This window comes from Dermochelys coriacea, chromosome 21 (genome assembly GCF_009764565.3).
Source record: "Dermochelys coriacea isolate rDerCor1 chromosome 21, rDerCor1.pri.v4, whole genome shotgun sequence".
Taxonomy (NCBI): domain Eukaryota; kingdom Metazoa; phylum Chordata; order Testudines; family Dermochelyidae; genus Dermochelys; species Dermochelys coriacea.
The window spans coordinates 1,710,369-1,727,393 of NC_050088.1; the positions used below are offsets into that span (position 1 = coordinate 1,710,369).

The window sequence follows — 17,025 nt, forward strand, 5'->3', positions numbered from 1 at the left end:
GCATCACAAGGGATTGTCAAACAGAGAAAGGCAGATAAGAATTTTCCAACACTAAGTGACAAAGCCAATTATAGACGCCCAGGAAGTCTTGGCTCCTGACATTGTGGGAATAACAAAAGCTAACCCCAGCTTTTTATTAATCAGAGCATTGCTTTAAACACCCACACCCTGAAGCAAGAGTTCTCATGAACTGCTCTCAAGATGAAAGAGCAAAGGAGTTGGAAAAACACTGCAAGGAAGTATTGTAGTTTATAGTAATTATGTTCCGGAAGAGAAGATATAAATTTTAGCAGGCATTAGATAAACCCTATAGCCATTATTAAAAATTTAATTTTTACATAGAAGTTACCACCACTAATGCCTACTTTGTTTTATTGTTATTTTGTAACAGAGGTGGAACATATTTAAACAAAACTGTAGGAAAGTCTATAAGGGACACAATATGGTCTAGCCTGTAATAAAGAAATATACTTACAGCTCAGTAAAGTGAGTTTGAGCAAAAGCATTTTCTTGGATAGACATTATTGCATTGTTGTTCAAGTCTCTGTAAATTAAGCAAGAAGAGTCACAGTGGGAAAACTTCATTTCATATTCTAACTCTGAACAGTTGTGACATTTGCATGTTTGAAGAAGAGACTTGTCTGAGATTGATCAACAGAAAAAGCTACAAGAACTACAAGACAAAGTACTTACAGATGTTCCAGTGCTTCAAGACCAGAGAATGCTTTCTTTGTAATTGATTTGATCTGGTTTCCTTGCAAGATTCTGAAAGACAACCCCCCACCCCACAACACAGAAGACTTTAACAGACAAAATATTTTAATACAATATAATGTGGTGTAGTGTCGGCCAATGTGAACAAGGGCTGTTAGGTCTCCTCTTACCTGGATGTAAGTTTCCCGTTAATATGAAGGAGTTCTGCATGCATACCAGTGACACGCCCACCCAAGAACATGGCAACTACTTTTCCAAAAGGATTTTAAAATAAAGTCAAATATTCTGACAAGAACCTGCTGAAGTGAACCAAAGGGCGCTAACTAGTAGCCCTTTCAAAGGATGAAAGCTTTTACCTGAAAATCTACTGGCACTTAAAACTTTCCTTAGATATAGCCCAGACAGTAATTTTAGAAAGCATAACAGACTTCAGGTCTCAAATCATGTTTTCTGAAATGATACTGGTAGGATAAAATCACTTTAAGTACTTCCATCATTCTCAATACTAGATCAGAGACACCCACTCCTCAACACTATTGCCCAGCAAGAGTTCGATTTCCTAGCCTTAGTCTAAGTTACTTAGTACCGGGACTACACTGAATACAAATGCTCTTAACAGAAAAGGCTTTTCTCAGACTTAATTATATTGTGTTCATACTATGCACTATTAAAAATATTTCTGGCTTCATTTCTATTCTAATGCCTTGGAAAGAGGTCACTTCCAAGGCTTGTAATACATACAATTTGTTGAGTCTGCTGAGACCTGCAAAGGCTTCATTCGAATCTTCTATGGCCCAAGAGATCTCGTTGTTCCGCAAATCTCTACAAGAGTAGAAAGGCCTCATTTACATGCCTGGGAAAAATTATATTCATCATTGCTAGTTACTAATGACTGGGGATACAGAACTTGTGCGTTTAAGTAGTACTGTGCTACTACATAGTATCTTCCAAAAGATTCTTCAAGTGCTTTACAAAAACACTGAGCCTCAACATCCCTGTAGGAAGATAAACACCCCATTATACAGATGGGGAAACTCAAAAGGTTCAAGGTGAGTAAGTGAATTGCCTGAAGTCCCAGCATCACTGGCTGAATCACAAAGAAAACCAAAGTTTCAGAGTAGCAGCCATGTTAGTCTGTATTCGCAAAAAGAAAAGGAGGACTTGTGGCACCTTAGAGACTAACAAATTTATTTGAGCATAAGCTTTCATCGGATGCATCCGATGAAGTGAGCTGTAGCTCACAAAAGCTTATGCTCAAATAAATTTGTTAGTCTCTAAGGTGCCACAAGTCCTCCTTTTCTTTTTAAAGAAAACCAAGAAGCTTCGAGGTACAGTCTCTCGACTGACTATTAGGTAAAGACCAATAGTCTGGCTAATGATCACCATGTGACATTGACTATTTACTAGAAACTGGAAGGGGCTCTTGAAGTGAGTTGGTTTGTGTAAGTGAATTAAGCAATATGTTCGTAGTGTTAATCTTCCAAGTGACAGGCTAGTGATAACATTAGCATATTAAAAGATTACATACAGGTTGTAAGCGTAGGACTGCCAAGCATGAAGTAGTAAATTTGCAATACAGCGCGGTGTTCTGCTCACAAATCTTGTTACCAGCTAATGGGATTTCTGCTTGACCCTGGCACAGCACTTCTGTCCTTACAACTTAGTCTGCTGTTCTATACTAAAACTAATACAGCACTCCCTGGTTCGGGAGGGATTATTAAATGATTCACTAAGGGGGGGGGGGAGGGTAATAGATTCAGTAAAGTTCCTTTTAAACTATAAGTCAGATTTACCTAGGATTTTTCCTTTAGAGAGAGACTTCTCATCTGCCTTTTAATATGTTAGCATATAGAGGTATTTGCAGATGTACCACTGAGTTGTGAGGGAGAAATATTAATGCAAAAATCAGTTTCATTAAAATATAAATCTTTATCAGTTCGACAGCGCTCATGTGCAATAGATCAACTGCCATAAGAGCACTAAATAAAATTAAGGACAATAGTGAACAGGCCTCATTTAATATAAAAAAAATTATTTCTTTTGCTGTATTTATGATGAAACAGAACCATTTTTAGCACTGCTTAGAATGGAAGTTTTACTATATAGACATTAATATACTGAAACAGACCAAAAGTCCACCTAGTCCAGTATTTTGCCCGTGGCAGTAGCCACTCTTATTCGTTTTGTAATACTGAAGTAATTGGTTCAGCATCTGCAGAAACACGTTCCACAAGTAGGAACCATCTATTAACTTTCCTTTTAATCCACTTTAAACTTAACTTTAATTCAAGATGCCCAGAATTCCACCATTACTAACGAAGAGCTAGACTGTGCAACTTCACTCACATTGACAATTGCTGGTGCACACAACAGACTCACCAAGTGCAATGGGTAGCAGTGTTCGCCACTGGGAACAAAGACTGCATAATCTAGACCCAAAATAATTTTGATGCCAAATTAGAGAATTTCCCTTTGAATACTTGTTTAGGGGTAGGCAACATACACATCTCTAAAGTGAGGTTCTAATCAGAAAGTTGATCCAAGTAAGTAACACTGTGGTTACATGGGAATAAATGTAGCACAACACAGTAGTAGAAATACCTACTTCTGGAATACTCTCTAGGTTAGCTGAGTTTACAGCTTTGGATGGTTAATGCCCCAGTCAGACAAAATATTATAAAGTAAATAAGATAAGATTTAAGACTTTGGAACTTTTGTTCTGTTTTTACATATAATCTGATTTCTATTTTGCACATATTCGTAATCCATTGAATTTATAACCCATACATCATCTGCAGTTTGTGTGGTTACCCTACAAGTTTACTATTTTTAGAAGAAGCAGCATTTAAGAGCATAGGGTACAAAGAATAATACTTAAGTCAATCTTAACACTAACACACTGGGCAGATGGAGGACTAACAATGGAAATTAATTTAACTATTAAATTGTGTCTTGGTGACCACATACCTGTGCTATTTGGACCAATTTGGTGTTTTGTTTTTGTTGGTAAAGTACCAAGAGGGAAGGGAGAGGGGAAATAGAACTTCATTGTGTGAGCTGATAGAATTTGCTCCTCATGCTCGGTGAGGCATGAACGTTCAGAGCCTTGTTAATCACCATTGCTCCCTTGTCTGCGAACATTCCGCGACCCTGAACGTAAATGGCCTGCCTGTTAGCTGTTTGACGCCCCTTAAGAGCCCAACAAAACCTACTAATTAATCTGCTCTTGTTCTTTTTCATGCTACTCTAAATCTAAGAGATTAGTTTTAATTGTTTCATTAAAAGGTTGCATTAAGGTTAACAGAATATGACTGCTTACATAAGTGTCCAGTGATTTCGCTTAAATAGGCACTTTCTTAATGAACTGACAGAAGAGTTATAAACTTGCACACTTTTCCAGCTAGCTTTGTGTAGAACCATTAGAAGTTTTCAGCTTTGAGGAGGTTTTTAGCAAGAACCAGGACCGAATCCTTTTTGCTGGATAAATCCAGCCATAGTTACATGTATTAATGAAGCTCTTAAAATATGTGCAGTTACACCTTAGAACAGAGGTGGCAAATCTTTCTGCATTGTTATGTTATATATGCATTGTGAAGTAAGCATGCGTGGAGGGCAGAAAAAGGAGGAAAGCTTAAATAGTTATTTTTATGCCTTACATGTTTATTTACATGTTTACTCCCATGGTACCCAGTCACTGTAAACTGAGTGAGTTACAGCAACATTTGGGCCCAAGTTGATAAGGCATCCTCACAACTGATACTTGTGTTGACTTACTGAATGAAAAGGAAAAGGAGGACTTGTGGCACCTTAGAGTCTAACAAATTTATTAGAGCATAAGCTTTCGTGAGCTACAGCTCACTGCATCGGTTGCATCCAATGAAGGGAGCTGTGGCTCACGAAAGCTTATGCTCTAATAAATTTGTTAGTCTCTAAGGTGCCACAAGTCCTCCTTTTCTTTTTGTGAATACAGACTAACACGGCTGATTAGACCACATCCAACGGCCCCGTCCGGGAGGTAGCATCTCCAGAGCAGGTTTTCAAGTACCCTGGTAGGATGGTGTGCACTGACTCTTGCTGTTGGTTAACAGGATATTCTTCAGGGCTAACAAGCTGCTGCCTGCCGCCAGCACTGAAGTCAGTGTTTGTTTTGTTTTTTTAAAAGCTTAAGTCTCTGGGCAGCAATTACTCCTACAGACACACCGCTCCCTCAGTACTCCCATCCCTTCAAAAGCAAGATGGCAGCACAGCAGGGACTAAGGCTCCTATTGAAGGCTTTACAGGCTCACATGGTCAGTAGCAATCACAGCCTTCGCTTTACAACTAAGGAAGCTAGCAGAAGTAAACAGGAGTTTTTAAATTGGAACCTTTCTGCACTTACAGAGTTTGAAGATTTGACAGCCATTTAAAGACACCATCGGCGATGTGAATGATTCTGTTATCACCCAGATTTAGTTTCTCCAATAAGCCAAGTCCCACAAAGGTAGACTCATCCAGGCGGGTCAGCTGGTTGTACGACAAGTCTCTAGAAACATTAAGTGTACACAGTATGGGGAAGAGACAAGAGAGACTAACTGAAAGCAAGAATATCAGACGATGAGGTCACCACAAATCAAGACTCCCTGTTCAGATTTATTTTCACTTAAACGTTCCAATAGAATGTTTTGACAAAGGCCTAGCAAAAAGAGATCCTGCATTTTGTATGGATGTTCTAGCCAATCTGTTCTTGGTAACATCATGAAGTCCCCACTGAAATGCAGCCCAGCACTTACAGTTCAGAAAGTCTTTGGCAGAATTCCCATGCATCTGGACTGATCCTGTTAATGGCATTTTGGCTAATGTAGAGTTGTTGCAATGTTCGCAAGCCATACAACCAGCCCTTGTTTATTTCTGTCAGGTTATTATGTTCCAGTTCTCTAAAGAATTAGAGAAGAAAATGTTTTATTTGGAGACATTCAACGAGGAACACATTTTTATAGCACTTCCCATCAGTTGATCTTAGTGATTTGCTAAGATTAAGCCTTGTAGCACTCCTGTGGGATAGACAAGATTATACCCTTGTTGTAGAGGCCAGAGCTGTAAATGGATGCCCACAAAAAGGGTAAATGACTGCCCACCGTCATAGTGAACCAGTGGTGGAGTCAGAATCCTGGCTTCTATTCTTAACTCAAAATTCTCTGTTCTATCCACTAGAACATACGGCCTCTTGTTTTAAATCAACTCTATTAAAATCTCTTGGTAGCACTGCTTAGCTCATCCAAACACACATACACCTTCTGTGTCATCCAAACACTCATACACCTAAAAGTCAAGACCTTATAGTTAAACCACTAACACAAAGCAAGTCCAGGATTATTAGCACTCTCACTTGTCTTGTAGATATTGTAAGAGACTCAAGGTCGCTTCCCCTGGCCCCCCAACCCCCTCCTCACTCCCGTAACATGCTTATGGGAACACATTTTTGATGAGGTAGTTTACACAATTTCATTTTTTAGTTCTTCATATGATGGCAAGAGTAGTAAAACTGAGTCAGTCTGAACTTGAGATTCCCTTGGAAAGTTTCTGGGAGACTTCCCAATGGACACTGTACTTACGGGGACACCGAGCTTTAATATCAAATCATACCTTAGTTGGAAGGCAGTCCTATCTGTAATGCCATCAGATAACCAATCAGAAATGATTGTTTCATTTCTATATTCTTTGGAGAACAATGGTTCAGGGATAGGTTGGGAAGGCAACATGCATATTTAATCATAGCTTTGACACAGCACCAATAGCTGGGGCCACAGTAGCAAGGTTGAGGCTGTTGGGATTGATATGTAACTGCCATGAGGATACAGTTTACTCAATAGCTGTGCATTACAGTGATAAGACTGGAGAAATCTTAATATGGAAACAGATTCCATCAATGGAGACGCGAGAGGGTGACACTTTCTGAATCACCTTGGTGGACAGAGCTAAGCTGGTAGGAGAGACACAGTAATATCTTTATTCCTCTTTGGAGTTACCATGAAAGATGAAGCCATAAGCTTCCCCAAGGAAGAACAGAAATGCAAACATATTTTCTGTACTTCTCATCAACTATTCCAGTGAAGCCTGGCATCATGAGAGGCACAGTGAGGACCCACTTTCCCCGTTGGTGCCTGAAGAGGATATCTAACAAAATGCCATGAGCAGCCATACTTACAGTTCTTCCATATTATCCAATCCAAAGAATGCGCCATCCATTAGTTTGCTAATCCCATTGCGTTGCATTTTTAATGATTTTAAGGATTCCAGACCCTGGAATGTAAGACTTTCCACTATTTTAATCCGGTTCCTTTTAAGTTCCCTTAAATAAAATAAGTTAGCCATAAGTGTTTAGATATCTTTCACTAAGAAACACTTGCATCTACCAAGAACACATTCTCAAGCAAATGATACAATTTTAAACCTTGATCATTAAGTTTAAGGGACATCACTTACAGGAATTGCACATGAGGCAATTTGAAGATCTTTGGTGGAATCATACTAATTCTGTTTCTGTTTAGTTTCACCACCACTAGAGAACTGGATAAATTATCAAAGCAGCCTGCTTCTAGAGTAGTTATTCTGTTGTTACTCAGATTCCTAAGAAAAGGAGAGAAAAGATTTTCTCAACATGGAAAATTCTACTTTAAAATTGCATAAGAATGTCAAACTAATATTTGTATTAGAACTAATTTCTTGTAAAGTTATTTGGTCTCATCAAGTCTCCAGTTTCAGGAATTCAGGTTCTGGTTTCATGGGTTAACCTATTTAATCCCAAAAGGACAACAGGCAAGAGCAGGCATGATTAAGAAAGACAATCAAATGACCTGACCAAGATCAGCAAAAACTAGGGTACACTAGGAAGTTACCCAATGCTGGCTGTCAGACACAGGCACGTTAGTGTACGAAACGGTCACTGCTAGTGTAGATGGGACAAAACCCTTTTCAACACAGCCTGAGAAAGCATGATTATGACTAGGTACCATTGTGTTTTAAGTGATTTTGTCCCATCTACATTAGCAGTTGTACTGTTCAGAGGGACACATTGCTGTATGCAATAGGTCAGTACCCTACTATAGATGGGACCTTTGAGCATAAGGCTCTTTGAGACAAGGGATCATGATTCCTATCAGTACATAAAGTACAAACACGTTTATAACATTGCCTACATAAGAAGCACGTAGCTAGTCAACAATTCAGCCTGGGTGGGGAAAAAGAATCCTTCTATTGTCAACTAGTTCTCATCCTTTTCTTACAGTGGGGGAAAAAGGTGATGTTAGGTTGTACTACAATGTAACTATGCACTTTTAGCACACTACAGATCAGTTACCTCATTATACTTACAGGTACTTCAACTGCATTCGTGGGAACGAAGAAGCTTTAATTTCTGATATGAGGTTAGAGCTAAGGTCTAGGTTCTCCAACAAAAGGTAAAGTTGGAGCTGCTCAGCATTTATCTCTGGAATTGTATTGTGAACTCTACAAACAAAAGAAACAGCAACATGGGGACGATCACTAGACCATCACTAGGGATGAGCACCATAACTAGCTATAATTAGGGGTCCAAAGATTAGGATTAATAACCCATGTCTGAGTTAAAAAAAAAAATCTAACGTACTGTTCCCGGTGTTAAGATCGATAAAACCTTATTTCAGGTCCTGGCAATGTTGGAAGTCCCCTTCCCACAAGGAAGTCCCCTTCCCATCTTGACAGTAAAGGTGGTTTTTCTAACAGTGAGATTTTAGCCCCTGGGGGCTGGAAGTATGCTGTTTCCTGTGTGAGTTCTTGAGTCTGGAACAGACACCCTTCCCCCTCACCCCTCCCACTTCAAAGCGCCTCAGGTTTGTTTTTAAGAGTGCATGGCAGAAACCCCCCACTCTCTGCTCTCCCCCCCCGCCCCACACTCTCAGTAGCTTGCATTCGCTGGTGATTTAGAATTAACTTTTGGTCAACCGTGTTACTAATTAAATGAGCTGTAGCTCACAAAAGCTTATGCTCAAATAAATGTGTTAGTCTCTAAGGTGCCACAAGTACTCCTTTTCTTTTTGCGAATACAGACTAACACGGCTGCTACTCTGAAACCTGTGTTACTAATATTTTTTGTGGGGATATGTGCTTTAAAAAAAAAAGTGCTGTACAACTGCCTTGAAGCATTTTAAACAAAAAGATATTTAAACAAGTTTAGCTTTTAAAAAATTAGCTGCTTTCAATTCCTTTAAGACAATTTTTTTCACTTGCTTATAAGAGAAAGCAATTTTTTCAAATCTTTAAATATTTACTTACAATGAGAGAATAGTAATATTAGAAGTTGGTTCTCCAAAGTAGGGAATTTCACTTAGCTCATTGTAATTCATCTTCCTGAAAAAGAGATTTCTTTACTGACACTTCAAAAGGGAAAAGCCATTCTAGACAGCTGAACAACTTAAACATTTCTCTTGATACTATAACATTGTGAACACTTTATCTACATTAATGACATTTTGCAGTGGACAGTGCTGGTAGACTCCCTAAAAGCTAGTTTAGTAACAAAAGTTTGGAAGATTCAGCAATCCAAAACACAGAACTGCTTTAGGTAGTTAAATTAATTTAATGGCAACTAAAAATTAGCTACATTCAAAACAAAGTGATGCCCTGTTTCTATTTTAAAATAATGGAATGAGTACTAGATTTCTATGCTTCCTACTGAAATGTGGTTCTGAGGGTTGAATGTATCTCTGCCTTACATGTACTGTGCTACTAAAATAGGGCTGTCAATTTCTGCTACCTTGATTCAGATATTTTTTAGTAATTCAGACAATCCTGATGTGCCTTAGGAGTCAGAGCTTAGAAATTGACAAGTTAAAATCCTAAATATTAACATGTAAGAACTCTGAAACAAAGTGTTTAAAATAAACAATGATAATTTAAATTAACTTACACTTCTTGTAGTGTGTGAATAGGCAAACCAATACTCCAGTTAGAGGACAGTAAGTGATTATGACTTAAATCCCTGGAGAACAAAGAGAAATAAGAAATAATATAAAAATATTCTATAATATGGACCCAAGTAGTTGTGTACTCTATATTACAAGTTGTTTCATCTAAAATTCACAAGCATTTCAAATCCATTTTCATATTTTTGGAACGTATTATTCATATTACGCCAAACAATAAAACACGTTTCTTCTAGCTTATTATATTAATTACTTGGGAAAATCTAGCTCTTTATGCCACTAATGGACTACCTCTTTGTTTTTGTTTTTTTGTTTTTTTTTTTTAAATATGGGTTGACAGGTAAAGAGATCATATGAAATATTTGTTATGAGCACTTTTTGGAAGCTTAATGGCAGTTTTCCAAAGCTCACTAGGAAAGGCTCCCCACACCTTCAAAAGATGTTTAGACAACACCCTTTTAAAATTCCAGCAACGCCTCTGAGAAGGTTTTTGCATTAGTGACCCCGTTTTCTCACCCTCCCCAAGGGTAAAACCCTTGACAGATTATATATCTATATCTATTTTAGCAGTTAAGGTGAGTTATTTTAAAGAACAATCCCTGCACAAAGAGCACATAAGCAAGAGTCAAACAAGAGGTAGGAAAAAAGGAACTAGGGCACACTCAGAAGCACTTTTTAGCTCCAGTTAGTTTTTGTTTACAGAGGACACTAATGAGGAAAAGGGAGGACAAATGGAACAGTAGGAAGGGAATGTAAGAGTTTGGTAGATAGAGAGACAAGAAAAATTAAGTCTTATCCCAATTCACTTCACATTTTGTAAAATGCTCTGCTTTTGCCTCAGACCTAACATGTCAATTGTTATACAATGGGACCTACAACCTAAACTGACATTGCAGCCCCATCATGCGGGACATTGTACAAGTATATAGTAAGATTGTAAGCTCTTTGGAGCAGGGACTATATTTTGAGGCTGATGCAACTTACAACCGTTACCAAAATCATGCTGACAAAAGAAATGTGGTTCTAGCCTTAAGTATGGAGAGAGAGAGAGAGAGAGAACGGTCACTCCATAATAAGGTTGTATTAAAATACTTATTTAAAATCCACCTCATTAATGCATTTTGGCTTCTATCCAGGGCAAAGATTAAACCCAGGTGGCTTGTGCTGACAGCCCAAACATAGTATATTAGAAGAGGGCTGGCAACAGCAGCAATGTTGTGAAACAGTACAGATAACAGAAATGGGTAACGGTTTATCTCACCCTAGCAAGCACATCAATGACATATGCCTACATGTTTCAACAATGTCTTTACTAAAATAGAAAGTTCTGTCTCGCCTAGCTTGAGTCACACCTGCCTAACAGGGAAGTATTAGATACTTTCACCCTGAACTTTCATTATAGCTTTATCCATGATGCAGTTAAATTAAGATGGTATCAGCAATAGCAACTCTCCTTTTGTGGAGCTCCTCTGATATAACACACACAGTCACACTTTAAGTGATTAACAGAGGCTACAGATATGTTACAGATATAGACTATATGAGTTATAAGCACATCAGCAAAAGGTGGCGCATATGGTTATAAGCAATTTGACCCATGGAACAAGCAACTGCTTAGTTTATAAATGGTGGTCTAATGGCTATTTCTAAACAGAATCTTAAACTGCAATCACATTCCATGCTTAAATTAGGCTTGCACATTAGTAGCTAAGAGTGGGGTTTTTTTTTTTGTTTAAAGAGTAAGGATGATTCTCTTTATAAAATACCAAATTTGAACGTAAAATGATTTCCACCATTAAAGTGAATTCCATAATTTCACAGTCCTTTAGCATTTTAACAACTTTCCGGTTTGAGTGAACTCACATCTGAAACCTCATTTGTTAACTTTTCCCTACACCACAGAAGATAGTTGTCGAGGACACTAACCTTATTTCCATCAATAAGGAGAGATGGGATAAACACTAGATGGGATCTTAAAATCCTTATTGGATTCCCCAGAAAAAACTTCTGTGCTTAATTTTATGCCAGAATCTGGGAACATTTTTTATGCTTCAACAGTGAATGGGACACAGTCTAAGATGAGTGTCAGAGATGCTTACTTGAAAACCTGGTTCTCTCTCAACTCAGAATTTAGTTGAAGACAAAAAAAGGCATTATCTGAAATTATGCAGATTTTTTTGAGACTGCTACATCCAAAGACAACAGCTGGCCTCAAATCATATGGGTATCTGCTGGAGAATGGGGAGGGCAGGGCATGGTGCACACAATGTCACTAAACACTTAACTGAAAAACAAGCACATATCACATTATATAGAAATATTAGCAAGTGTGGGGGACATGAGAGACTGATAAGTGCACTCAAGCAAATGGATTTTTCTTGTGTGCAAGTTTGTCAGAACTTCCTACACTCAAGCTAAAACAAGTGCAAATAAGTTCCAGTTGCTACACATGGAAAAACTGATTATATTTTTGCAGATTGATCAATCCTATGGTGACCTTTACCATTACTTCACTTCAATTTTCTCATGAACTGAGAGTGAAAATGCCATAACATGAATCAGGAGGGGCCACAGCAGTTAGAGAATAATTTACTTATCATTCTAAAAGGATAGCCTCTCTCTCAAAACTGATGTTTACTGGCTGTTTGTGCTCTGACCATCAACATCACATAGCCTGTGGACTAAAAACTTCCCCAATTGTTTGCGAACTCTGGAAGTCTGCTAATTCAGGAAGTCAAATGTGCCAGAGGACTAGAGATACTCAGCTAGACTATCTATTGTATTCTGAGAGTGGCCAGTCCCAGCTGCTTCAAAAGAAATTTCAAGGAACACCATAAATGAGAACTATGAATAACTGACTCACATGGGACATTACATCCCAAATCCAGGTGCACAGTGGCTGTAACCTGAACCATGATGGTGTACATCTCTTACAATGTTTTTACTCCTATCTAACGTAGCCACGGATATTGCATGCCAAATTTTTTTAATCCTGCTAAATTCTTGGCCGCAACATCTTGTAGACACAAGTTCCATGTGCCCGAACTCACCACACAGATCTCAGCACTCATGGACCCCTTATTTAAGCTTCTAAATATGCTTGACCTGCCATAGCTGTCTCAGGCATCTTCCTCTTCAAGAGCTCCTACAATGTAATCAATATCCCCGATGAATTTAGTCCTTATAAAACACTAGATTGTTGCGTCACTAAGTTACAAATGAATCTTAATTTCTTTCACCACTCCAACCTCTAGAAACCCTGATGCTATTCGAGTATTAATTGTGTGAATAACAAAAACATGTCTTTGTGAGGAAAAAATGGATTTTAGTGTTAAGAACTCAACTCCTACTCATGCTAAATCTACAGTGACACAGGTGGAAAAAAAAAGACTTATAAAAATTCTTGATATCATGCAGTCAGACATGCTGTTAAATGTCGCTCTTTAGTACCACTGGGATGTAAATAATTTAGATAAGGCATGCAGAAATCCAAAAAGGTTTGTGAACAAGAATTTGGTGCTTCAAACAAAATTCAGAGATACCCTCAGAAACAGATGAACAATACAAGTGACATTTTTCCCCTTCTGCAGAGCCAGTGAAGATGAAATACAGGTGAAATCCTGTCTGCATGGAAACCAGTAGAAAGACTGCCTGTCAACTTCCATGGGGCCAGGATTTCACTCTTCATTTGTAAGAGAATTATAGACAACACATCTGTATCCAGCATTTTGTAGCATTACTTGAATACTAACTGAAATGTCAGTGGCTCCTGTAAGAGAACTCTCCTTTGCAGAATTGCTTTCACATGGAATTTCTGCACCACATGCTGCTTGTCAATAGTACGAGTGAAGCCACAACCATTCAGACTTTTTATTTTTTTTATATAAAGATTTAAGCAGCAAAATATTAAGAACTAGATGAACTGCCTTTTCTTCCATCTGATTATTTGTACGGAGTGCAACTCTCTCTGGCACGAACAGGTATGCTCACCACAACAGTGCTAAAAACAACACAGCAGATGAATTACAAACATTTTGATCATGACAATTACACATACAATGAAAGAACAGCAGAAAGCAGACAAATTCAGTCCTGCAGGTTTATCCACTCATTAACCTTGTACTCACGAGGTGAAATCCTACTTTTCAAATCAAGTCAAGAAACTAAGAATAGTCTGGAAATTGGATGGTGTGAGCAACTGATAGTGGACTTTACAAAAACTAGACAAGCCATTTACAACACACACTCTGCTTCTCTACAAAAGAGGAAGGACACTAAGCTATCTAAACTACTACATGCCACAAGGAGCCACAACAGTGGTTCCCGTAACCCACCCAGCAATATTGTTAATCTATCCAACTATACTCTTAGCCCAGCAGAAGAATCTGTCCTATCTCGGGGCCTCTCCTTTTGCCCCTCCACCCCCACGAACATGATACAGTTCTGTGGTGAACTAGAATTCTATTTTTGACGTCTCCGACTCAAGGAATATTTCCAACACACCTCTGACCAACATATTAACCCACAGAGACCTTCCTACCAACACTACAAAAAGAAGGATTCTGGGTGGACTCCTCCTGAAGGTCGAAACAGCAGCCTGGACTTCTACATAGAGTGCTTCCGCCGACGTGCACGAGCTGAAATTGTGGAAAAGCAGCATCGCTTGCCCCATAACCTCAGCTGTGCAGAACACAGTGCCATCCACAGCCTCAGAAACAACTCTGACATCATAATCAAAAAAGGCTGACAAAGGAGGTGCTGTCGTCATCATGAATAGGTCGGAGTATGAACAAGAGGCTACTAGGCAGCTCTCCAACACCACTTTCTACAAGCCATTACCCTCTGATCCCACTGAGAGTTACCAAAAGAAACTACAGCATTTGCTCAAGAAACTCCCTGAAAAAGCACAAGAACAAATCCGCACAGACACACCCCTAGAACTCCGACCTGGGGTATTCTATCTGCTACCCAAGATCCATAAACCTGGAAATCCTGGACGCCCCATCATCTCAGGCATTGGCACCCTGACAGCAGGATTGTCTGGCTATGTAGACTCCCTCCTCAGGCCCTACGCTACCAGCACTCCCAGCTATCTTCGAGACACCACTGACTTCCTGAGGAAACTACAATCCATTGGTGATCTTCCTAAAAACACCATCCTGGCCACTATGGATGTAGAAGCCTCTACATCAACACTCCACACAAAGATGGACTACAAGCCGTCAGGAACAGTATGCCCGATAATGTCACGGCTAACCTGGTGGCTGAACTTTGTGACTTTGTCCTCACCCATAACTATGTCACATTTGGGGACAATGTATACCTTCAAATCAGCGGCACTGCGATGGGTACCCGCACGGCCCCACAGTATGCCAACATTTTTATGGCTGACTTAGAACAACGCTTCCTCAGCTCTCGTCCCCTAATGCCCCTACTCTACTTGCGCTACATTGATGACATCTTCATCATCTGGACCCATGGAAAAGAAGCCCTGAGGAATTCCACCATGATTTCAACAATTTCCATCCCACCATCAACCTCAGCCTGGACCAGTCCACACAAGAGATCCACTTCCTGGACACTACGGTGCTAATAAGCGATGGTCCCAAACACCACCCTATATCGGAAACCTACTGACCGCTATTCCTACCTACATGCCTCTAGCTTTCATCCAGATCATACCACTCGATCCATTGTCTACAGCCAAGCGCTACGATATAACCGCATTTGCTCCAACCCCTCAGACAGAGACAAACACCTACAAGATCTCTATCATGTATTCCTACAACTACAATACCCACCTGCTGAAGTGAAGAAACAGATGGACGAGCCAGAAGAGTACCCAGAAGTCACCTACTACAGGACAGGCCCAACAAAGAAAATAACAGAACGCCAATAGCCATCACCTTCAGCCCCCAACTAAAACCTCTCCAACGCATCATCAAGGATCTACAACCCCATCCTGAAGGACGACCCATCACCTCACAGATCTTGGGAGACAGGCCAGTCCTTGCTTACAGACAGCCCCCCAATCTGAAGCAAATACTCACCAGCAACCACACACCACACAACAGAACCACTAACCCAGGAACCTATCCTTGCAACAAAGCCCGTTGCCAACTCTGTCCACATATCTATTCAGGGGACACCATCCTAGGGCCTAATCACATCAGCCACACTATCAGAGGCTTGTTCACCTGCGCATCTACCAATGTGATATATGCCATCATGTGCCAGCAATGCCCCTCTGCCATGTACATTGGCCAAAGTGGACAGTCTCTACGTAAAAGAATGAATGGACACAAATCAGACGTCAAGAATGATAACATTCAAAAACAAGTTGGAGAACACTTCAATCTCTCTGGTCACTCGATCACAGACCTAAGAGTGGCTATCCTTCAACAAAAAAGCTTCAAAAACAGACTCCAACGAGAGACTGCTGAATTGGAATTAATTTGCAAACTGGATACAATTAACTTAGGCTTGAATAGAGACTGGGAATGGATGAGTCATTACACAAAGTAAAACTATTTCCCCATGGTATTTCTCCCCCCACCCCACCCCCCACTGTTCCTCAGATATGCTTGTTAACTGCTGGAAATAGCCTACCTTGCTTGTCACCATGAAAGGTTTTCCTCCTCCCCCCCCCTCCGCTGCTGGTGATGGCTTATCTTAAGTGATCACTCTCCTTACAGTGTGTATGATAAAACCCATTGTTTCATGTTCTCTGTGTGTGTGTATATAAATCTCTCCTCTGTTTTTTCCACCAAATGCATCTGATGAAGTGAGCTGTAACTCACGAAAGCTTATGCTCTAATAAATTTGTTAGTCTCTAAGGTGCCACGGGTACTCCTTTTCTTTTTGGGTTAGAACCTGTTGCTCAATTCCAGCACAGGTCTGTGGTCACCTAGAGCTTTATGAAAGGTGTTCAGTGTCTGAAAGTGGGGTCTGGCAGCTTCAGTCCGCTTCCAGACAAGCGGAGTTCACACACAAAAGCCACCACTTGAGTGGCCATCAAAGACAAGGAACCAGGAACTGACTAGGTCATGGGAGACTGAACAAGTCTTGTCCCTTAATTTCAAGCATATTTTAGCAGTCATTACCACTAGTTTCTGAAGTCAGAGATTACTTTTAATGTCATTTGAAATCTGTGCCTCTACACTTTCAGAGAGGACATAACTACAGCACTGGTTCATAAAGCTAACAGCCTGAGATAGTGACTGGCACAAATGATAATCAGAATGATGTGAAACAGATCCTACACCTTGGAAGCAAATTATTCTACAGCAGAGTTTAAGATTTACTCTTTGGGCTACTGGTGTGTAGAGAGCTGCCTGCTCACATGTTGCTACCTCCTCATTTCCATGCTGTA

General features: G+C 39.7%; 1 protein-coding gene across 1 annotated transcript in view; it reads right to left on the minus strand.

The window, feature by feature from the left end:
• LRIG2 (leucine rich repeats and immunoglobulin like domains 2) overlaps window positions 1-17,025 on the minus strand; it is a 42,328-nt gene that overhangs the window by 13,916 nt on the left and 11,387 nt on the right. Inside the window, 10 exon segments of the mRNA XM_043500634.1 lie at window positions 476-544; window positions 694-765; window positions 1,456-1,536; window positions 5,093-5,236; window positions 5,484-5,627; window positions 6,899-7,042; window positions 7,177-7,320; window positions 8,065-8,199; window positions 9,004-9,078; window positions 9,638-9,709. Coding sequence (XP_043356569.1) covers window positions 476-544; window positions 694-765; window positions 1,456-1,536; window positions 5,093-5,236; window positions 5,484-5,627; window positions 6,899-7,042; window positions 7,177-7,320; window positions 8,065-8,199; window positions 9,004-9,078; window positions 9,638-9,709 — 1,080 coding nt within the window.